Source organism: Ochlerotatus camptorhynchus, unplaced genomic scaffold (assembly GCF_037179485.1).
Source record: "Ochlerotatus camptorhynchus isolate MF236.1 unplaced genomic scaffold, CSIRO-AGI_Acam_v1.1 ptg001279l, whole genome shotgun sequence".
NCBI lineage: Eukaryota > Metazoa > Arthropoda > Insecta > Diptera > Culicidae > Ochlerotatus > Ochlerotatus camptorhynchus.
This window is the reverse complement of record NW_027041613.1, coordinates 3,872-28,860: the sequence shown is the minus strand read 5'-3', so window position 1 is coordinate 28,860 and position 24,989 is coordinate 3,872. Positions and strand designations below refer to the sequence as shown.

Below are 24,989 nucleotides of genomic sequence, written 5' to 3'. Positions count from 1 at the left end.
TCATTAACTGTTAAGGAAGAACAAGATACACACATCAATAAAAAAGAGACACGAGTGAAACCATTGCGCTGTATGAAGACTCGGCGTAATGTACCATAGCTAGCGGTGTAACTTAAAATTCGTTGAACTGCAAACACAAAGTGTACATTGCCTAACTGAATGGGTTATACACAAAAAACATATTAGCAGTTAGTTGCGCAAATTTCTTTAGTCTTTATCCGCTTGTCACATCGTGCAGATCAGCCTGGAAAAAATCTCTGATGGCTACTGATAGTGTGAGGATATTTACTACCGTTCGAAAACTAATTACGTGAAACCCGGTATTGTAAAATTTTGATGTATGTGTAACATTAAATGTTAAAAGTGCTGTGATATACAACTGCTGCTGAGTGCATCCGTTTTTGTTCTGTGATCTCGATTTGATTCACTAGAAAATATAACGTTTTTGTTACAAAGTGAAATTATGTGTCAAAACATGAATACGCCAAAAAACCATATGTACGTTGAGCAGATTAGTGGAACAAATCAAGTTCTATCAATACACAGGCTAATAACGGGCAATGACCAAAATAGCGCCAACATCACCAGAAAGTACGACTGTCTAGTGGTCGAGCAGATCACCAGGCCTGTACGTTCTTTCCGCGAACGTGTTGCAATGAAGCACCTGAAGAAACACCAAATTTCAATTCGGAGAGTGACGCTAATGTCTCATAGTAAGTGATCATTTCATTTAAAGTTTGTGGTTTGCTGGAAGAAACAATTAGGTTACATAGAATTAACATATAATTTTAAATAATCTGTTATATGTGGATACATTTGCCGGTGTAATATAATTATAAATAATACAGAAACCGAAAATATAGCATTTTTATTAATCATTCTTATTTATGTGCACAGGGACACTCCCTTAGCTCAGTCGGTAAAGGCGCAGCTACAAAGCAAGACCATGCTGGAGGTGGCTGGGTTCAATTCCCGGTCCGGTCTAGAAATTTTTCGGGTTGGAAAATGTCTCGACTTCCCTGAAGAAGTATGATTGGACTTGCTTGCCACCAGGCATGGAAAATCATTTACATTCATTTCATGCAATCATTTACATTCATTTGTCTCTAACTTTTTTCATCAACAGCATTCCGCAAAATGATGTATAGAGCTTTAGTAGGTTTTGTTATTAGCTACAACTTTTGCCCATAACTCAAATCTGTATATCTTATGCATCACGAATTAGAGCGGGCAGAACTTGTTACTGTTTTTCAGTGAATGTAAAATACATTCACTGAAAAACAGTAGGGGCTTCTGTTCGCTCTGGTTCGTCATACATAAGAGATACGAATTTGAGTTATGGGCAAAAGTTGTAGCTAATAACAAAACCTACTAAAGCTCTATACATCATTTTGCGGAATGCTGTTGATGAAAAAAGTTAGAGGCAAATGAATGTAAATGAATGCATGAAATGAATGCAAATGATTTTCCATGCCTGCTTGCCACACAATTATACCAATGCAAAAATGGTACAAGCATCGAAAGTTCTCAATTAATAACTGTGGAAGTGCATCTAGAACACTAAGTTGAGAGCACGCAATAAGCTAATATGCGATATGCAATAAGCTTGAAATGCGAAGAAGAAGAAGAAGAAGAAGTTATGTGCATAGGAGGCTTAGAGTGTTTCAATGTGGTAGTATCGTATGTGATATCCATAGCACCACATTATGCACAATTTTAGCTGATTTGAACTTTTTGTATTCCGAGTCTAAATTTGATAAAAATTTAGGGAATTGGGTGTGTTTAAAAAACTCATATAAAACTTTGAAATATATAGCGCACATGTAGTTAACGCTAGATTTTGCGGAAATTTACACTATTGTTCATGTAAATTTAAGTGCAATATCGCATAAATCAGCAATTTCGCTGTTTATGCCAATTATAGCCATATTTTTTCACGAGGAGTGTTTTTGCGCGATAGTTAACATTCAGATTTTTTTTATCTGTACTGCTTATTTTGGCGCGATTCTTTGTTTGAGTTCACATCAAAAATAGTAGTAGTGGTTCAAGGAACTTCAAATTTTATAGAACCGAGGATTTCTTATTAGTATCCCTATATTTTAGACTACTAATAAAATGTTTCATCAGGTGCTTTTTTCGAGCAGAATATGAGTCAGTCTGAGCGATTATTTTTATGGGTCACTTTTCATTTAGTCTTTTTATATGTATTAAAAAACAGTATTTGCATATCTAGCTCAAGAAGTAATTTAAAAAAAAAAAACCTTTATTAAATTATGCAAGGAAATGTCAGCTGTTTTGTTTTAATATTATTTTAGCAACAAATTATCATCATATTATCATAAGCCGCAGACAAAATTTACGATTTTAGTTTTCTAAAAACATTGAAAAATAATATCGAAAATCTAAAGAAAAACATGTTTTCTTTATCATCTAGGCATACTAATTCAAACTTGTAAAAGCTTTCACAGCCCGATTTTAAAATTTTTTTATTTATAGCTCTCGTAGCTGCTCGATAAATTTTAAGAAATGCATTGACGATTACCATATAAATTAATAATTAAACTCTATTGTTATCGCAGAAATCGGTGATGATTGATCGATTTTTTTATTTATACATATTGATTTTGGAGCAAGTTTATTTGCTTATTACAGCTGTACATTCCATTACATTACATCACTTTTACACAGTTCTCGTAAAATCCATGTGCACAGATAGATAGAGACAAATACACTCAAAAGAGATATAAATGTTCTGTAGGTTTAAATAATGATCAGATCAGCAGTATTCATTCTTGTTTCAATCGAATTACATATTTAATTTGAAATAAATGTAGCTTTTGGGATTTAAACGTCTTAAATGATCAGAACAATTATTGAATTTAAAGTCAAATATTTGCTTAATGCAAACAGATTATAACTAAATAATACTCGTGACGTACATGCCCTATGTTCGATCAAACAATCGAAAACTAAATAAAGTGATTTACAGTCGAGTTATTTGAAGATCTCTAAGGGTAGTTACCCGTTAAAATAATCCAATAAAAATACAATGATTTTCATTGTCATTATAACCATGATATTTATTGTCAAAACTTTGGACATTTTTGTCGATTACCATAAAATCACAACGAAATTCATGGTTCACAACAGGGTTGCTTCCACTCACTTGCTATAAAAAAATATTTTTCGGATTAATGCAATCATTAGATGTTATAATCCTATGTTGCAGTTTTAAGTAACAAGAAGAGGGTGTAAAGTATGTGTTTGACTCATAAAAACTGTCAATTTCGCTTTGAGAGCGTCACAATCAACTCGTAATCACGAGTCGTAAAATCGATGATTGTGGCGCACTGAAAGCAATATTGACAGATTTTATGTGTCAAACATATACTTCACAATAGCGCACAAGAATCGACGGATAGTGAATCGGATGAATTTCTATCCGTCACCAACAAACGACGGCTGTCAACGAAACAAAAACACAACAATGCGAAACAATATATTACGAACCAGGGTTGCCAGAATGATGAATCAGCAGGAAATGAAAATTCGATGGAAGAAAAAGAAGACGAATTGTCAGTTCCGGACTCACCAGTCAAGACGAGGAGCAAAAATAAGCAGCTAGGAAGAAAGTGAAAAAAAAAAATTAATTTGAATCAACTGTATTTTTTTATATTATTTTTCAGAGACGAACCAGCCTACGGCTGAAAGTCTCTTTAATAAAGAAATCAATCAATCACGACCTCTTCTTGTAACTTACAAGTACTAATTTGCATTATACTATTTCATGATTCCATAATTTCGAAAATTTTTATTTTTAGCAAGTGAGTGGAAGTAACCCTGGTTCACAACAATGAAAATCATGGTATTTGATAAATTTATAATAAAAAGGGGGTTGTTAAGCAACTTAAAAAATAAAAAAAATGGATTTTTTGTTAACAAATTTGATCTCATCACATTAATTTTCATTGTTGGAGAATGCTTGGAGAATAGTTGAAAAACGAATTTTATTTAATTTTTTTTCTCCCGTACAACAATTTAACAATACATTTTAATGTATTCGAAATTCAATAGTAAAAATTATCGTTATTTCGTTGTTTTATTATAATTATTTTTTTTTGGGAACTTTGCCCCATAAATCGTAATGACTGGTAAACGAACAAGTATGACTCAAACTGTAGCACTCTTTGTCTGCAAACGACCGGAATTTTTCTAAATTCCAATCAAAATTCAATACTTAGTACAGGAGGTGGAAGCCTGGCAAATTTATTCGAATTACCATGTTCGCAAGGTTGTTTCATATTTCGATGTATAGATGAGAAAGCGTATAGGAAGACCAGAGGGACATACCTACTCACTGTGCAGGTTTACGTTTACGTTAATACGCACGAAAACAGCGGAAGCCAATGATTCATACTGCTGGCTGAAGAATGTTATGTTCGTGATCCAAAGTTAGGTTGGCTCTCATACGCAAATGAATCATGCTTATCAAAGATGATGAAATTGTAAGGAAAAGATTTCGGGTTCCCTTGCTCTAAAATTATAAAGTCCATGTCGCTGTGCTACGAAGGATCGTAATAAACAGTAGTCTGTCGAAACAAAATAGGGTAGTATGGTCTAAAACGCACCCCTGGGGTAAAATAGCCCTGCATGAATTTAACGAGCTGCATTGCTAGTGCAGTACTTGAACTAGCATTCTGGCACATCAAATCCCAGAATTTGTAATACGAAAACAACAAAACATTGCGTGGGCCATATTATCGCCAGGGTCGTATTATGGAATATTCTCCCCTAAGTAGTGCACGATACTACTTTTGCCACTAAAACACAATAAGGGTATTCACAAAGCGTATTGTAACGTACATGTACACCCTCGTAAATGTGTAAACTTACAGTACACTCCAATGGACCCTGATATTCTTACGGTAGCTTATATGTCTTAGATGCGCATAGTGAAAACCCCTAATATCAAAGTTCGCTAGTATGGACTAGCAAAGCATTTTACTAGTGAAGCGTTTTGATTTTTTTTTAAATAGACAATAAAAATAATAACATGAAGCATCGAGACGATTTTTTTTAGCAATCCTCAGGGGAGGTCGTGTGGTTACTGGATACATCGGTTTGTGCTGTGTTTTGTCAGGTACCTAGTCGCACCAAAACGTCTCAAAGGACCGCATGATGCAGACATGGGAACGTTATTTTATATGCTCGTTTGAAATTGGCGACTGCTTCTTTGTTTTCGCCCAATCTGCTTCGATCCGACACCAACTACCAATTCCCCAAAAAGTTGCGCGGGAAGCACGAGTAGCAAGAGAACATGATGGCAGTCGTTAAAGCAGGCCGAGAACCTTTTTTCCTCTTTCGTGCGTCGTCCCTGTTGTTTATGGTGGTAAAGTTTTATTTATCTTTTAATCTTTGATCACCGGTTTCGCGCTTGATCGGAAGAAGTTGTTTTTGTGTTTGTTGTTGTGTTTGTCGCCCACAAAACAGCTTCAACAACCAGCACGAGTTCGCTCCCGTAAAAACGCGAAATATTTAATTTACAACGAGCCGCGATTTATCAATTAGCGCGGAGCCTAGTGTAAGCAATATTAATTACACATAATTGATTTTCTTGTACCGGAATTACGCGAGAAAATTTCAAGACGAGAAAAATATCACATAGGAAAATATCAGCCTAGCTGGAGAGCGCATTCAACGCAGGTAACAACTGGCACGACACGACAGGGGAGCAAAATCTCTCTTTATAGTTAATCTACCATAATTGCTGATAAAGAGTAAATGGATATAAAACAAAACGAGACAAATTATCTGTAATAATCAACGGGGAACAGACGGAGATGTTGAGCGTGAAGAAAATACTTTACCTCCCATGTAATGAAAATGTGAAGAAATGTCATTAAGTAAGAAAAATTCTTTAGTTTTTTATTTTCCTGCGTGAGCTTTTCTTAATTAATTTAATAAGAATAATAATTAGTATCAAGACAGCTTATTCTACCAGCACTTAGTTAAAAAATAAACGTCACAAATGATGCCAAATGGTGTACAAAATGTTACTGTAATTTGTACTATGTATACTAAATGACAAGAATCAGGTTTCAGGTGCATGTATACGAAAATTGTATTCATATATGTTACATACCATAAAAGCACCATACTTGATGCTTTTGCAAACTTGACGCACTGCTATACTATGTCCTCCTTTAGGCAAATATTACGTGAAATGACACCCTATAATCATCAATTCTCGATTATTTTTTCAAAGGGACGTATCAGCTTTTGAAAACAACGCATTTGATCGTCGATTTGGCGTAACTGGTAGCTCGCACACGCTTACTAACACCACTAGCAGGTACGGTAAAATTTTCCCTAACTTTGGACGGTTTAGAGCTCATAGTGTTCAATAATGTTCATCCCAAAAATTAGAATCTGGAAGAGAGTTTTATTTTAACTTTATTTAGAAGATTTTTAGCCACGGGCTAGTTCATCTCCATCTGAAAGAAAGGAAACTACTCAAAAACTCTATTATATATGCAGTAGGGTCATAGAGGTAACTCTAGGACTAGTAGGTCCCGAAGAAAAGTGCTCAAGTTTTTGGCTCAGCTCTGGTACTATCTTCGGTGCAAAGCTAATCGATGCACCCCTCGAAACATAGGAAAATCCACGAACCCCTCATTTTATATGTCAAACTTTCATGGCAAATCAAAACAAACATTGTGTAGTACTAGAATTTCGGCTAGAATGGGGCACGTTAATCGATTTGCTTGGGACCAATAGGCTAGCCAAGTAGTGAGCCAATTGAAAATCGATAGTTTCGTATTGATTGTTGATAGGGTGTTTCATTTTGAAAAAAGATGAATTTCTGATAGGCAACCCTGCAGTTCTATTAATAGCCTCAAAATATGAGCCTGTGCTCAAAATGGTAAAGATTAATGAAGGTTTAGAGGTCGCGCAAATGATTTGAAATTTGTATGGAGATTTTGGTGAATTAGTAAGGGAAATTATTGATTTTCATTTACATTGCTCTAACTTTGGTTGTAGTTTTCCGAACGTTGACAATGATCAACAATTATGTTGTTTATATGCTGAAATTGGCGTTTTTGTCTTGCACATATCTGTCAATTTACCACATTTCGTAATTTTCTCGCATATCTTTCTTGATATGCTGTAACACTGATCGTAACAACAACATACTTTTTGGTCCTTGCCATAGCAACAACATGTTGTTTTTTTTCTCCAATGTTTGGACGGTTTAGAGCGATTTACGTGTTTTTTTTTTAATTCTTCTATAGTAATTCCCATACACATTTCAAATATTTTACGCGATTATAAACCTTCATCAATGTTAACAATTTTTTTTCAAGAGGTTCATATTTTGAGGCAATGCAACAAACTGAAGGGTGACCTATAAGAAATTCGTCACTTTTTTCATAACGAAGCACCCCAATATGCAGTGTATCCAGAAATTATACTAATATTTATACTATAGAAAACTAGACGTTCTGGCACAATTTTAATAGAAAAATTTATGATGTCTGGCTGCAGGTTAATAAAATATTAATGTCAACTTGAAGATGCTAAGCGTCAAATAACAGACTTAAAGTGGTAATTTTATACGATAGATGAGGAGATGAAAGTATAGAGTTGATAGTTCCGTTAGAGTACGGCAGTATGAAAATTGTATATAGCCACCACTGGCTTAATTTCAACTATTTCGATTTTCCCGAACATGACGCACTGCTACACTACACACTAAGATTTTGTTTCCATGTTCGGTAAATTTTACCGAAATCAGATCAGCGAAAACTTAAAGGTAAAACTTTGACCTTCATTTTAAAGGCTATTGAATTTGAAAATAATATCAAAACATGTTAAACCTTGTTTAATTAATCAAATCTTGTCATTTTAGTGGAGATTTAGTTTCAAAGTAGCTGAAAAGCAATTTAATTGAATTGCATAAATTTTACCGAAACGTTCAGCTGTTCAGATTTCGGTAAAAAATTACCGAAGTCGGCGATAATTTCTAAGTGTGTATGTCCTCCTTAAGGCAAAAATTACGTGAAATGACACCCTATAATCACCAAGTGTTGATTATCAACAATTGTCAACGAAAAATTAAATTTAACAATTATATACTGCAGAAATTGTCTTGTAGGCAATTTTATGATTTTTTAAAACATACTTCCCCATGTGTCACTTTAAAAATCTATTACCCAAAAATGGTGGGAGAGACCACCCTGAATTTGTTTAACAGTGAATGAAAAGAAACTGTCATGCAACATCATTGCCTTTTAGAAAAAAATCACTATTCGGAAAAAAAAATCTGCTTTTTTCAATTTTCTTAAACCGTAAAAATTTTCATGAAAGAGTTTTTCAGATCATGGAATGCTGAGATAATTTCCTTACGATTTCAATGTTTTTACTATGTATAAGCTAAAATTAAATTTTCTGGGAAGTTAGTTGTATAATCATAACTCAGAAACGCATTTGAAAAAAAATCATTGCTCAGAAAGTGTGTTTTTCCTGCTTTTCTTTGTGATTTCATCGTGAATATGTTTCCTTATAATTTTACTATAAAACATTTAATCTACAATGAGTTATGTATCTTCGAAGTATTAAACTAAAGGTTTTCCGGAAAAATTACCACCCTAAATTTGAATTTTTGTTTCGTTCATATGATCATAAACTACACCTCTGAGCAAAATTTCAAAGTATTCTGAGAACCTTCGGCACAAACCTGTCGGATAATAATAATAATAATAAAAGTCCCATTATTGTTTAATTAAATTTTGTTTTGTATTTCCGCACAGTGGTATATTTATACATTTTGAATGCATCACTTAAACTGATTAAGTAGTAGTAGTGAAGTTGGAACTATGGGTCTAACATGGGTCCATCAATATAAAATAAGTTGTTTGTTTATTAATTGCACAGCAAAAAATAAATTTTAATATTACATTCAAGAGGATGCACTTCAATCATGTCGAAAATCTCATGTAATTTTTATGGCCACAAAAATAAACAAATGCAGTAAAAGCAACGTAATGTCAGTTCATGCACTGTATTAATGATAATTTTGTCCTTTTTGGCTAGTAATATTACACCATATTTTTGACACGATTGAAGTGCATCCACTTTGATGTGATATCAAAATTAATTTTTTGCTGTGTGTAACCATCAATTTTTACAAACAATATGTTTTATAGATTTTGAATGAAAAAAGGGTTTATAACTATTTTTTGATACCGTCATCGAACCAGCAACTAAGATTTCAGAAACTTATCTATTTGAATTGTGGGCGTGTGGTTTCTTTTAGTATAAGAACAGCTGTATGGGAAATTACTGGATGCACTGTATATTTTATCCAGTTGGTAATCGACGTTTTTAAACGATTTTTTCTTCTTTAAGATGCAAAATTTTGGGTTGAAAATAATAAGACACTATATTTGACACAAATGAATCAATAAATTGATGAACATCCAAAGTGTTTCAAAAAATTTCCTGCACGTCTAACTTTTTAGATGTAAAGTTTCTTTTATTTGTTTAGGGTGATTGCTTTCTAATTCCAAAGGGTTCAGTCGTTGCGATTATCTAAGGTGTAATATATCTGGTCACGTTGTCCTGTGGATGGGAAGTAAAGCCGTTGGTCTCGATCGATGTGTGCGATAAGTCCATGGTTTCAATATATAGGGTTCAGGTGTGGCGGCGATGACTGGCACTCGCTTGCGGAACAGATACCGCCGAAAACAAACAAGAATACAGTTCCTTTGGTTATCCTTGGATTAACTTATTCCCTGAAGAGGAATTGGTAGGTTTTTAAACTGATTTCCGCTCAAGCAGAACCCGCACATAACTTCTCTTTTTTAAACGGGTTTGTTCAAACAAATGTAATGTTTCTACTAATGTAAGGATGATTGCTTATTTACAAACATTTCTCAATTCTCAACTGACTTTTTAAAATTCTTTTTATGATTTGTAATGGCTTACGCCAGTTTATTTCGTATGAAAATGTTGAGTCGGACGAAATTATTGCGCATTTTCACCACTCTTACACAAAAAATAATTGCACAGAACTATTTTTCACAGACCTGAAAATTGACAAATCAACTTATTTGAAAGCAGCACTACTACAGTACCAAATACGTTTGTTTCTAAAATGGTTCGATTACAGATTTCACACTTCATGTGAGTCCTGTGTACTTATTTTTAGCGAGGACGCAAATAAGGTGTGAAATCTGCAATTTAATCATTTTCGAAAAACATATGTGGTACCGCTGGTGGCTCTTATTTGTACAGAACTAGCCTACCAAATATGTTTATCTTTGCTTGGTTTAAAACCGACTAATTTACCAAAGTGTTCAAATATCCATACATCATGCTATCAGTAATTGTAAAAATAACACTGTTCAAATGTATTGCACATAAAATCACACTACTGTTCAAAACAGATGGATCGAACGGCGCCGGTGGTGTGGTGGTAAGCGTGATTACCTCTCACCCCAGAAGGCCTGGGTTCAATCCCAGTCGGCGCCACCGGGATGTTCTGAGGCATAACATCTCTGATCACGCCTTCCTTCGGATGGGAAGTAAAGCCGTTGGTCCCCGGTTCATGAGTTGATGGGTCGATAGGTAGGGTCCAGGTGTGAGAGCTGCCTTCCTGTCACGTCGGTAGCATTGGTGCTCAGCACGGAAAACAAGATCGACAAAAAAACAAACCAAAGGAAAAAAAAAAACAGATGGATTTACATTGTTTTGCATTTTAATGCAATGTGATGGCTTGTTCTGCAAGGTAAACATCGAATAAAAGAATTATGACTTTTTCTTTATCAACCAGCCTCATATATTGTCCAGGTAAACCGAACGAAGACAATGGCACCTCAACAGTTCACGATTGAATCCTTAATCAGAACCATTAAAAAAAAAATATGTAAGCTCTACCCTCTGGCAGCTTTTTTTATATATTGGTCGATTTGTTTTCAGGATTAGTAAAGCAGAAGCTAATAATGTAGAATACTGTAGAATGTTTAATTATGATAGCCGGCGTCGGTGGTGTAGTGGTAAGCGTGACTGCTTTCTCACCCCAATGGGTCTGGGTTCAATCCCAGCCGAGGTCGGTGGGATTTTTCTGAGGCATACAAATCTCTGGTCACGTCTTCCTTGGCTTTACTTTCCTTCAGTGATCAGAGATTTTAAAGGGTGATACGGTCAAAATTTGGTCAAGGGAAAACGCGTGTAAATCGGTGAAATCGTTTATTTAAAAAATCAAATTAAATTTCTTTTTCAAGTTCAATTCGTATAAAATTCAGGGAAAATATTCAGTTAGGCTTCCGCTTTTCCAAATCCGAATTGCCGGGCCTTACGCTTGACCCCTGCCATCAGATTTTGTACAGCCACCTTGTTCACCTTCTTCGCCGCAGAAAGCCAGTTTGCCTTGAACTGCTGCTCGCCCTTAGCAGTTTTTTTGGTCTTCTTTAGGTTCCGCTTGACAATAGCCCAGTATTTCTCAATTGGGCGGAGCTCTGGCGTGTTGGGAGGGTTCTTGTCCTTGGGAACCACCTGCACGTTGTTGGCGGCGTACCACTCCATGGCCTTTTTACCGTAATGGCAAGATGCCAAATCCGGCCAAAACAGTACGGAACAACCGTGTTTCTTCAGGAAAGGCAGCAGACGTTTATTCAAACACTCTTTCACGTAAATTTCTTGGTTGACAGTCACGGAAGCTATGAAAATGCTGCTTTTCAAGCCACAGGTACAGATGGCTTGCCAAACCAGATATTTCTTTGCGAACTTTGACAGTTTCATGTGCTTGAAAACATCTGCTACCTTTCCGCTTCCTTTTGCCGTATAAAACTTCTGTCCCGGAAGCTGCTTGTAGTCGGCTTTGACGTAGGTTTCGTCGTCCATTACCACGCAGTCAAACTTCGTCAGCATCGTCGTGTACAGCCTCCGGGATCGCGCTTTGGCCGTCGTATTTTGTTTATCATCGCGATTTGGAGTCACTACCTTCTTGTAAGTCGATAGTCCGGCTCGTTTTTTGGCTCGATGCACGGTTGTAGACGATACACCCAGCTTATTTGCGGCATCTCGGAGAGAGGTTAGGGTTTCGCTTGAAACTACCGGCAACTCTCTTTGTCGTCTCAGCGGCTTCCGGTTTTCGATTTCCCCCCGATCCAGACTTCCTGGCTGTCGACAAACGTTCCCCAAACACTTTAATTACATTTGTAACGGTTGATTTGGCAACTTTTAGCGATTTTGCCAACTTTGCGTGCGAGTAGCTCGGATTTTCGCGATGCGCGAGCAAAATTTTGATACGCTGCTCTTCTTGCTTGGACGGCATTTTGACAACTGAAGAGTGAATTCCAAAATCAAAATAGGAGCAACATTCTACACACACACACCTTCAAAATGAGGGGTGTTCAGGTTTTTTAAATGCAAAATTGAAAGAAATACGTCAAGTTGATATTGACCAAATTTTGACCGTATCACCCTTTATGCCTCAGAAAATCCCGGCGGCACCGACTGGGATTGAACCCAGGCCCTTTGCGGTGAGAGGAAATAACACTTACCACTACATCACCTGCGCCACTACCTATAAAATTGCCAAAAACTGCTTAATACGGATCCTGGTAATTGGCATCACAATAACGTAGAAGACAGTATTATGATGCACTGATCTCAGTTATTCTTTTCAAAAAAGACGAACAATGAAATGCCGAATTTAAGATCTAAGCACCTAAGACTTGGAATTTGTTTCAAGTGCGTAGCAATATGTTAGCTAAGGATTTCTTACACAATGATCCATCTGAATAAAATAGCATGGAAAAATATTTTTGTCCATTCTGGGAATTTACTCTGCGGAAAAAAGCACAGAACATCAGTTTTCCACAACAGTTAATGGGGTGATATACTTTTGTCCGCAGAAACGGATAAAAGTTTATCACGTTGCCAATTTTTTTAAATGGATTCTCATCATTATGTCATTTGGGTCTTCTGATAGTATAACAGCATGTGTTCAATTAGTGTATATTAGTTTCATAACTCATTTTTGATATTTATTAATTTTTATTGCAGGGATCTCTGATATTGTTGCAATTTTACTATACTTCGTATCAATAGTACAAACTCGACCTAACGGTGGTTCCCCCGTTTCCTACTGGTACAATCCATGCCATCACAATAACAACCAAAAATACGAATTTACTCGGTATAGTGTGACTAAAGACGACATGACCAGGATCAAGGAGCAACTTAATACATCACTTGGTTCAGTCGAGGAGTCCGTGAAAAATTTTGTAAGTATACTCATCCCGTCAATTTTTTATGATAGCATAATGTACAGAGTGCGATTAAATTAAACAACATTTTGGTCTTCCTACACTACCGTCATAAATATGAGCTAGCATAGAAAAGTATTGTAACACTCATTTAAATATTGCATCACCACGAAAAGTTTAGCATCACTCAAATAAAATGTGTCAAAGTAATTGGAATTACTTTCGTAAGCAGTGATTCACGTTAGAAGTGTTTTGAATCATAATCAATTTAGTTTCGAAGTTCGAAATCACATAAAAAGTCCAAAATCGCTACACAGCAAAAAAATAATTTTGATATCACGTCAAAGTGGATGCACTACAATCATGTCGAAAATATGGTGTAAACTTGCTAAAAAGGACAAAATTATCATTAATACAATGCATGAACTGACATTACGCTGCTTTTACTTCATTTGTTTATTTATGTGGTCATAAAAATTACATGAAAGTTTCGACATGATTGTAGTGCATCCACTTTGATGTGATATCAAAATTATTTTTTTGCTGTGTACGGAAAGTACAGAATCACTTTAGAAATGATCAGAATCACTTCGAAAAGGACTGAATCGCTTCAGTTCGGAATTACTTCGGAAAGTATTGAATAATGTAAGAAATCACTGGATAACTTTGCAATCACTTCATAAAGGACTGAATCACTTCAGAAAAGTTTGGATTAACTTCGGAATGTACTGAGTCCCTTCATATATGTTTCCAATCACTTCTGAAAGTACAGAATCACTTCGTAATAAATGAAATCATTTTCGGAATCACTTCTGAAGGTACTGAAAATAGTCAATCATTGTAGAAATGTTCGGAGTCACTTTTGAAGGTACTGAATCACTTAGGAAATGTTTTGAATTATTTCAAAATATACTGAATCACTTCAGAAGTGTTTAAAATCACTTTGTAAAGTACTGATTCACTTCAGAAAAACATTGATTCTCTTTGAAAAATACTGAGTCAATCCAGAAAAGTTTGGAATCACTTCCGCAAGTACACTGAAAACGAATCTTACTCAAAGAGTGATTCGCTTTTACTCATTCGTATGGAGACATTTCTAAAAGTGTAGGTTACTCTACACAGCAAAAAATAATTTTGATATCACGTCAAAGTGGATGCACTACAATCATGTCGAAAATATGGTGTAATATTACTTGCTTAAAAGGACAAATGACTTCTAGCGAGGAAAAAATAACGGCTGTAGTATATCATTATATCAGTGATTTTGTGGAATTATCTTAAGGAAAAATACAAAACGTATCGCATGACAAATGTAATGCTCACTGCGTGTATATGATCATTTCTTCGGTTATATTTAATATTTAATTGCAATACCTTTCGTGGACCTTTCATAGCATCGTAATGCTTGTTTACTTTGCACGATAGGTAGCTGGTTTGACAGTTCAATAGGTAGACTTGGCTTCACTCTTGGCGTGACTCATTATACACCGACTCTAGGTTACTCATGCGCAGAGTGACCTACGCTTTTAGAAATGTCTCCATGCGAATGAGTAAAAGTGACTCACAACTGAGTAAAAGTAACTTAATCTCTGAGTTACTATCGGTTTCAGTGTACTGAATCAGATGAAACATATAAATAACATAGTGGCTTAACGTCAAATATCAGACGTCAGATGGTCATTTTATACGACAGATGAGAAGACGAAAGTTTACAGTTGATAGTTCCGTTAGAATATGGCAGTGTGAGAATTGTATATAGAGTGTAGAAAGCGAGCAAACGTAAATTTTGAGGAAGGCACAAATCGGGTTGATCAATAAATAAAGAAAATAAGTAAATTAATTAATACATATTATATGTAACATGTCACATGTGACATATGACATGTGAAATGTGAAATGTGAAATATGACATGTAACATGTAACATGTGAAATGAAAAATGTGACATGTGACTTGTAACATGTAGCATGTCAATTTATTTATAATTTTGATCCATAAATAGAAAACACTTGCAGCTTACAATGCAATGTAACATTAACCCAACTTTGTTACATATTACTTGTAACATATTACATGTCACATGTTACATGTAATCTGTAACAAAGTCGGATTAATTGGATTGTATTGGTGCTTACGTCAAAAAGTAATTAGGCTAAAAAACAAAGTTAAATGGGACGTTCTGCTATATTCGATCAGTACAGGATGATTCGGAGTTACTGTCACTTTAAAAAAAAATAACAATTGAACGCTTGTATGAATTTTTGATATCAGTATATTTCAGATATACTAGATGTATAACCTTCAACTTACCATACTTAAATTCAAATCTCACTCCTTTTAACGAAGATGTAGCATTTTAGGGCGACCAGCCATGTAGAAAATATGCTACAAGGGGATTTTGGTGCCATATTTGGTTCTTCATGCAACATAAACAAAGGTTAAACGTTTGTTAAACGCTAAATTAAGCATCACATTTGGACCCCCTCCTCCTTGTAGCGTATTCTTCTAAATGGCTGGTCACCCTAAAATGCTACGTCATTTATGCATCAATCACATTTGGCACGCAGGTTTCATCTGCAGCGCTTCTGAAAACCTAGCGATGCGTTTAAGCCCTGATAATGAACTTTATACCTATACAATGTTGCGAAAAATAAATGTTTCATTCACTCGAAGAGATTTCAGCGTCTAAAAGATAACACATTAATTTATACAAATTTATAACATCCTCCATTTTCACGCCCATGGCTGCTTGAAAACAAATTAATTTTGTAATCTTACTATCAATACAAGCTAACATTTGAACACACATTAAAACAAAAATACTTGAACATATATTCATTTTACTAATTAGGTTTTGCACCGTCGGGGTTAACTTCAATCTGATGACAGTTTAGTTGTACTGTTTACGTGGACTTAGTCGATTTTTTCTTGGGTGTGTTTTCTCGATAATTTTTCAGACTGCAGTGAGATTTTTTTTTCCCTTTGGTTTGTTTTTTCCGTCGATCTTGTTTTCCGTGCTGAGCACCAACGCTACCGACGTGCCAGGAAGGCAGCTCCCACACCTGGACCCTACCTATCGACCCATCAACTCATGAACCGGGGACCAACGGCTTTACTTCCCTTCCGAAGGAAGGCGTGATCAGAGATGTTATGCCTCAGAACTTCCCGGCGGCGCCGACTGGGATTGAACCCAGGCCTGCTGGGGTGAGAGGTAATCACGTTTAGCACTACACCACCGGCGCCGCTATATATATATACGATTTCGTGAGCTGTTCAAGCTAAACAATTTGAAGCTTCGAAAGATTTTCAAGATGTTTTCTTGCTCACTTGAAAAATTAAACCGACAGAGTTCGCAATACCCAGGATTTGAGTTCACTCTCTTGAAAAAAAGTGACACAACAATGGGGCCCTGTTTACTAAAAATGAACACATGAATAATACTAGCGTAACACTTGAAACGGGTCTATCAATTTTAGTACACAAAACTTGTTAAGTCCTTTTTTGCGCGAACCAAATACGCCTACGCAAACTAACAACACAATCGGGTTGGGAAAATTCTCCCCTTCCCGATAGTGCTTTTGGTTTGCGTGGGCGTACTTCGGTTCTTGTGAAAAGGACCTAGCAAATTGTTTTCAAAAGTTAATGGGCTCTTTTCAAATGTTACGCGAGCATTATTCATGTGTTCATTTTTAGTAAACAGGGCCCCGCTGTTGTGTCAATTTTGTTTTACAATATATGAACAAAAGTTCACCCGAGCACTCGTCTATGCTATAGGTTACCTGATGGTGTTGTTAGTTTGCGTGAGCGTATTCGGTTCGCGTGAAAAGGGCTCAACAAGTTTTGTGTACAAAAGTTAATAGCCCCGTTTCAAATGTTACGCGAGTATTATTCATGTGTTCATTTTTAGTAAACAGGGCCCCGCTTTTGTGTCACTTTTTGTCGAGTGATTGAACTCAAATCCATCCGTGCACTCGTCTATTATCATCGCGTGTACCGTGCGAATAGAGATAGTGATAAACTGTTTCAGTAAAATTCCCTCTTGGATCTAGTTTTATTCTATATTTGTCAAACACCACGTGTGTTTATAGTTATTTATAGTACGTTCAGACTACAGAGCTATAACATGTTATAGCGCTATCTTGATGGTGGTTTCTGTGTTTCAATTAGTTGACAACCGTTATAACATGTTGTTATATGGAGGTCTGGAAAGCGTTTCATAGTACGTTCAGACTACAGAGTTATAACATCAGTGCTAACATTTGAAAACGGCGCAAAAGCCATTTGTAAACAAATGGTTTGTGGGCCCTTTACTCGCTACCCGAAGAACGCCCACGCAAACCAACAGCATCGTCAGGAAGGGGAAAATTTCCCCTACCCGATGTTGCTGTTGTGTCGCGTGGGTGTACTTCAAGTAGTGAGTAAAGGGCCCACAAACCATTTGTTTACAAATGGCTTTTGTGCCGTTTTCAAATGTTAGCACTGACATGTTATAACGGTTGTCAAATAGTTGCAAAACAGAAACCACCCTCAAGATAGCGCTATAACATGTTACAACTCTGTAGTCTGAACAAGGCATTAGATCCATCTTGGATCAGCTATTAAGATTGGGTCTGGTTGTTTGCTGGAAAATGTCGTTTGATCGTTTGTTTTAAATTAGCACTGGTCAAGGTTTGTACTCATTTCTGACAAAAATTTCGGGTTCGCACGAGATGAAACTGGGCAATACAAACATTTTGGAATGTTTACGAATCATAAAATCATTGATTGTGACTTACTGAATACTAAATTGATAGATTGTATGAGTCAAACGCTTACTTTTGAACCTCTTCTTGTAACTAACATGTATACAATATCATGATTCCATAATTCCTAAAAAAAAATTAAAGCGAAGAGAGTTGAAACAAGCCGGCAACCCTAATAAAAATTGTATGGTTAATTTGCTTAACGACGTGTTCTGGGTATCATCCAAACTATTTGTGGAATAGTTTAATGATTTGGGTTATCGTTCGTTTATGGTTATTTTTTATTAGGGTAGGAAGACGGTCTGAGGTAATATAACCCAACGCGTTTCCATTGAGTTCAGTTTATCAAAAATTGAGGTACTGAACTTTCTATGTGTCTTTATAGTCCATTCTATGTCGAGAGTATTGATGACCTGAAATTGAGAATTACTATACCCGCACTATACTTGACCTTATCAATAATGGTTAAAAATTGTTTATAATCCATGCTAAACTTTAACTGAAATTGTTATGTTTTGTGTGATACATTTTTTTGGAAGTGGACCTTACAAATAATGGGTTGTTAAGAACCATTATCATTCCAAATTCTTGTTGTCTTGTTTTCTCCATACATTTTCGGAAAAGGAATTATAGAAATTAGTAGCGCACGCACACTAGCTGGAGCAACGCCGTGTAAAGTTGTTTATTATTTTCCTCTGGCTAACCTTTAAAATGTATGAAAGTAGATCTGTCAAAATAAGTTTGACATCGATTTGTTATGTATTTTCCTCGGATATTTTTTAACACGATCTCACATATCGCACCAATTCAACCGAACGTGAAAATCTCTATATTAGAACCTTTTTATTTATGATTTTATAACTTTAATGGTATTAGATATGGTTGGATGGTTCCAACTTTATGTGGAATATATTTCGAATTGATTGCTTGTAAATTAATGATTACCAATTCGCGATATATTCTACGTAACGTTGACCGATAATACAAAACCATCCATGGACCTTACTGACTACCATAACCAATACAATTAAAGTTCTCAAAACCTAAGTAAAAAGGTTCTAATATAGTTCTCTTTCCGAAAATGTATGGAGAAAACAACTATTTTGAATGGTAATGGTTCTTAACAGTCCATTATTTGTAAGGTCCACTTCTAAAATACCATAATACAAAAGGTTCAAACTTTACAGCACAAACGTTCATAGAATGTTGTATAACCATTTTAGTTAATGTTCAGGGATTATAAACAATTTTTAACCATTTTCGGTAAGGTCAAGTTATGGTTTCAGTTTATGCGGGTAACCAACTAACGTTCTTGGCTGTAGCAAAAGTGTAAATATGTGATTACGCAAGTATGCGTGTTTTAAACGTCAGAAAAGTCAATCAATTCAGTGTTTAAATAAAAACGCAAAAATAAAACGCCTTGCATCATTTTACACCGGAGACACATTTTTGTTTCTTTCTCCTCCAATATTCCACTGTATAATTCTTGTCACTCTCGGTCATAACCTCAGTTGTAAAAATGCCAAATGAATCATAAAAACGGTAAGCAAAATTCATGAAAAAATTACCCGCACTTTTGACGCTCGAGCTTCCCAAGCAGGGGACTTCTCTAAATGCATTTTTTTTCCGACAAATAAAGCTATGATTTGTTTTGGAATATTTTCAACTCTAACAGAAGCACGCTTCTCGATAAAATGCATTAATTTGAATACATCACAACGGCTGCCAGACATGGTGTCGCCAACTCTCGAGCATCCAATGACGTGTTAACTTTTCTCGAGTGTATTGAGCTCATCCGCTGCACTAAAGCACTCTAGTAAAAGTATGGAAGGCTGTCACCACAAAACTGAACAAAATTTGTTCCAATCGAACATTGAACCAACTTTTGGCAGACGTCCATACTTTTACTTTAGTCGCCCGGATAAAAATAACCATAAAATTACAATAAAATATCAATAAAATACAATAGATTCTATTGTTGACAATCAATCTTATTGTATTGGTCAAATAATCAAACAGTCACCACAATAAGTTTACAAAAAATTCAATGATGTCAAAATTATGCACAATAAAAAAAAAACAACAAAATTTATTGTAATGAGATCAAATTTGTTCGATAAAAAATTGACTTTTTTATGGTTACGGTAACTATCAACCCCCCTTTTTTATTATAAATGTCCCATTAACAATGGATTATATTGTACATAACAATAAGTTCTATTATATTTTTATTGTTTTTTGACAATAACATTTATTGTTGCTACAAAAGGTTTTATTGTATTGTAACAATAGGCATGGTAAATTTTTATTCGGGCGGCACCTGTTTTAAAGCTGATCATTATTTGTCAAAACGTCATCATTACGGATTCACAAATTCAGTGCGTTGATTAAACTACACAGTTCGAAAAAAAACACGTTAATTTAAGCTAAATCTAGAACACATAAAATTAACGTATCCTTAGCATATTCTTACACGTGTTCAGATTTTTTTTTTACTTGTACCATGATGGTCTGCTTTAGTAAGGATTAAATTTTATTACCAAACCTGGCTGACTTTGGAATTATTCCAAGCCAATACACTCAAAATTAAGAGATCTTATATTTACAGCTATTAATAAAGTTGAATTATATAAGAAGTATTACACAATTAATTTTCACTATTAAGTAACTAAGACATTTTCGGTAGATTATGTAAGTCAAGTCAAGCGTCATTTCTGGTCACTGTTACTTAATAGGGGCCTAGCTTGAATATAAGCTAGAAACGTCTTCTATCGGTCTGGGCCAGCTAGGTGGCAACCCTATCTTGTTTGCCTTGCCTTGACGAGAGCTAACATCGCTGCGGGCCCGCGAATCGTGGGCCCCACTGACAGCTCATAATTTGTAAACAAATAGAAGATTCAAGCCAGAATTTCAAAAAAGGCGTGACTGATATTTCCGATATTCTTAATATTTTTGCTTACATTTTGTGAAACATAAACTAAGAACTCATAGAGCATTATTTTCTGATTTTCTACCACAAAGTCAACCATTTATATGGCATAAAAGGGAAAATAATTCCATTTGATATAAATAAGACAATCCAGTCACGCCATTATTGCAGTTCACACTTAAATTGTGACGTTTCAGATGTTGGTTCCAATAACATGGCGGTATATAAGCCAGCTGGTCTGGGCAGCATGACCAGCATAAACTACAGCAATCCGTTTTTGTTTCCGTGGAAAACAGAAAAAAAAACATACATCTAATTGTCACGTATTGCCAACCAAACATTACTATTGCCATCCATATACAAGATTTTATAATTGAAATAACGAAGATTGATTGGTCATGAAACTAGAAATCAACCAAAACGCACAAGAAAAATGGCAGACTAGTTTTTCTGCTTCCTGACAGGTACTCTGAACACGTCCAGAAAATTTACGCGAAAGTCGTTGTAAATTTATAGGAGATGCCGCAGAGAATTACTTACGTAGCGTAAAATTCAGATCTAAGTAATAGCATACGTGTAATTTGCAATGATTAGTAAGATACACTTCAAATCAAATATTTCATCATTTCTCAAAAGTGATGGAGTAATACGACATGCACTAAACTAAGGACACGGGATATACTACAATAGATCAAATTACTGGTCGCAGTGGTGTTAGGTCCCGAACAGAGAAAAAAAATATATACATAAGCGTAAGCGTCACGCAAATACTGTAAAACTGGTGTGACCAATTCAACTGATTTAAATCACTGAGCTAAAAAATATCTCACTCGGTTATTTCAATCGTTAGCGTTCGGTTTTTACGCATTCAGATCGGTCGGTAGATAGAGAAATTTTTCGCCTGCCTTTCAGTTTATCCTTCATTCATTCTACTGCTGTCGATTTCAAGTCTAAATATTTGCAGAGTTACTTGGTGCCCCTCGGGATAACGTCTTGTGTAGAAGTAGTTATTTCTAAGTGTGTAGAATCATGCTGAACAACTCTGGTCCCAGCCCAGCAGTAGCAAGAGGCGTCTTCTGACCATAGTGTCGTCGTCGATACTGGGTTGCAGCGCTTGAAACGAAGCAGAACCAAAGGAAACTGTAGAACGGTAGATGAACACATAGACTAATACCGATTCTTTTGACCTGGGTGAAAAGAATACACAGCCGGCGCCGGTGGTGTAGTGGTAAGCGGGACTGCTTTCTCACCCCAATGGGTCTGGGCTCAATCCCAGCTGAGGCCGGTGCGATTTTACTGAGGCATAAAAATCTCTGGTCACGTCTTTCGGAAGGGAAGTAAAGCCGTTGGTCCCGGCCCATGTGTGTTTGAATGGGTGAGATATCCTATGCAGGTGTGGAAGCTGCCTTCCTGCACATTCGATTGCCGTCAATCGATGGCAATCGATGTCCGTCGGTGATTGGCACTAGATTACGGAACAGAGACCGACGTTAAATAAAGGAAAGAAAGAAAAGAAAACACGGAGAAGTCATCTTCCACCTAACGCAGTCTGGTCACGGCTGCTTCAGAAAATACCTGCATCGGTTCGGACACACAGTGTCCCTCGGATTTATTCTGACCGGAGTGTGAGCGTGGACGAATCGCCAGAGTATGTGGTCTTCGACAGTGGGTTTTAGTGGAGCTGCACTAGGCAATTAGTGGATACCACACCGTGCCAGCTACATTACAGGCCAGGCTTTTGAAGTTTTCCAAAACCTTACCATAAAAAAAGACGTATGCACAAAAATACTTCCACAAATACTTATAACAATACTGACATTCTTCTATTCACGACGTGTATATATTTACATGATTGACAAATCTCAGGTAATCATGACATTTTGATTTTTGAAAACAACGCGCAAGAGAAAATACACCTACTGCGTCAGGATCTGTCATGATTACCTGAGTTTTGTCAAAAAATCGTAAATACTTACACTGTGTGCAGCGAAGAATTGACAACAACAAATTCATTGACTTCTTCTTCTTAGCATTTGAAGCTTATTGAGAAACGTGCTCAACTTTTTAGCTCAGCTTTGGTACTCTCTTCGGTCCCAAGCTAATCGATGCACCACTCGAAACATAGGAAAATCTACGAACCCCTCATTTTAAATGTCAAACTTTCATAGTGAATCAAAACAAACATAGTGTAGTACTAGAATTTCGACTAGAGTGGGGCACGTTAATCGATTTGTTTGGAACCAATAGGCTAGTCAAGCAGTGAGCCAATTAAAAATCGTTAGTTTCCACCGGTTGATAATACTCTATGCCCAGGGAAGTCGAGACATTTTCCAACCCGAAAAATTCCTAGACCTGACCGGGAACCGAATCCAACCAGCTACAGCATGGTCTTGCTTTGTAGCTGCGCCTTTACCAACTGAGCTAAAGGAGGCCCCACAAAACATTTATAATAAAAATGGCATTGACAAACGTAAAGACATCGACAAAGATAATGACAGTAACTGACACTGATTCTCAATTTTTTTATGAAGATTATGTGAGCTGATTTTGGTAGCCCGGTGTTTATTTGGTCACAATAGACTTTATCAAATGCTTCAAACATTTCGATGCTACCAATTGGTGTCATCAAATTGGTAATTGTAGAGCGCTTTTTTTTTATTTTTTTTTCCATAAATCCATGTTGGAACATTTATCACTTTGTGTTGCAAAAGAGGAGACTTCCCTTTAACCCCAATGGATAAAATGTCACGCTGACGCTGACGATTTGAGAATAACTCATGACCATTTTGTTTTCCATGAATGTTACCTCCCAACAGGATCTTTACACCTGCTCTAGTGTACGGTGCATACTATTGTTTTTGACATTTTTCGGCAACATGTTGGGGGTGCAATTACAAAAAACCAAAATCGACCTCGCTACGAAATGTGGTCAGGTTTTGACCAATGATAACATTTCAAAGATTGTTTTTATGTGTCCCACACATGAATTTATGTAGTGTGATCAACAAATGATGTCTATGTGTTGGACTCATACTTAATATGTGTACACATAAAAGTCATGTTTAACCACACATACATACAAGGGGGCCTCCCTTAGCTCAGTCGGTAAAGGTGCAGCTACAAAGCAAGACCATGCTGGAGGTGGCTGGGTTCAATTCCCGGTCCGGTCTAGGAATTTTTCGGGTTGAAAAATTTCTCGACTTCCCTTGGGCATAGAAGTATGATTGGACTTGCCACACAATTATACCAATGCAAAAATGGTACAGGCATCGAAAGCTCTCAATTAATAACTGTGGAAGTGCATCTAGAACACTAAGTTGAGAGCACGCAATAAGCTAATATGCGATATGCAATAAGCTTGAAATGCGAAGAAGAAGAAGACTATTCATTTGACTTATAAATTTCACGTGTGTTTCTGGGTTGTTTCCAATTAATTTCACATAGAAATTCGTCACTAAAAATGTTGTGGAATTGTATTAGCGTAACTCTGTTCATAGCGGCCGGATTTTAATTCTTAATTCGCCAATCGATAGGAAGTTTTTCTGCAAATCTGATACAATTAAAACTTAATCAATTTTCGGAAGGTCACTATTATAAATTGCATGAATGTGCTACTGTTGCTATGATAATTTAAATTATCAACAACAGTTTTTCTGCAAATCTGATACAATTAAAACTTAATCAATTTTCGGAAGGTCACTATTATAAATTGCATGAATGTGCTACTGTTGCTATGATAATTTAAATTATCACCAATTGCCTGTGAATAGCGCTTTCCCTAAAACAGATTTCAAAATCGAATTAAATCCGGTCTCGCTGAACGGTGTTCATTCGATCATCGCGTGTTGTGAATGGTGTTCGGTCATCATAAGTAGCAGCAGCAGTAGTTCTTTCGGCGCGTTGGCGTTGTACATTTTTCTCCACTACACAACGAAAGGCTCCCCGCAAGCAGCTAGCTATCAAGGTGCCCTCAAGAGCCTTCGATTCATCGAAGAAGAAGGAAGAAGCTGCACCGCTACTGATCGGATTCAGTTGCTCGTCGTAA

The 24,989-nt window shown here is 36.2% G+C and overlaps 1 protein-coding gene across 1 annotated transcript; it reads left to right on the top strand.

Annotated features, from left to right (window-relative positions):
• The first annotated feature begins 494 nt into the window (after positions 1 to 494).
• Positions 495 to 24,989, top strand: LOC135716564 (uncharacterized). The gene is made up of 3 exons (XM_065238990.1): positions 495 to 713; positions 13,072 to 13,292; positions 24,882 to 24,989. Exons 1-3 carry the CDS (start codon positions 497 to 499, stop codon positions 24,987 to 24,989), a joined length of 546 nt encoding a protein of 181 aa, XP_065095062.1. The 5' UTR covers positions 495 to 496.

Excerpts from the sequence above, each read along its gene's own strand:
- LOC135716564 (XM_065238990.1), top strand. The coding sequence starts at position 497 with ATGTACGTTGAGCAGATTAGTGGAACAAATCAAGTTCTATCAATACAC. Across the intron at positions 714-13,071 it reads AGTGACGCTAATGTCTCATA|GGATCTCTGATATTGTTGCA; the intron begins GTAAGTGATCAT and ends TTTTTATTGCAG. Across the intron at positions 13,293-24,881 it reads AGGAGTCCGTGAAAAATTTT|GCTCCCCGCAAGCAGCTAGC; the intron begins GTAAGTATACTC and ends ACACAACGAAAG.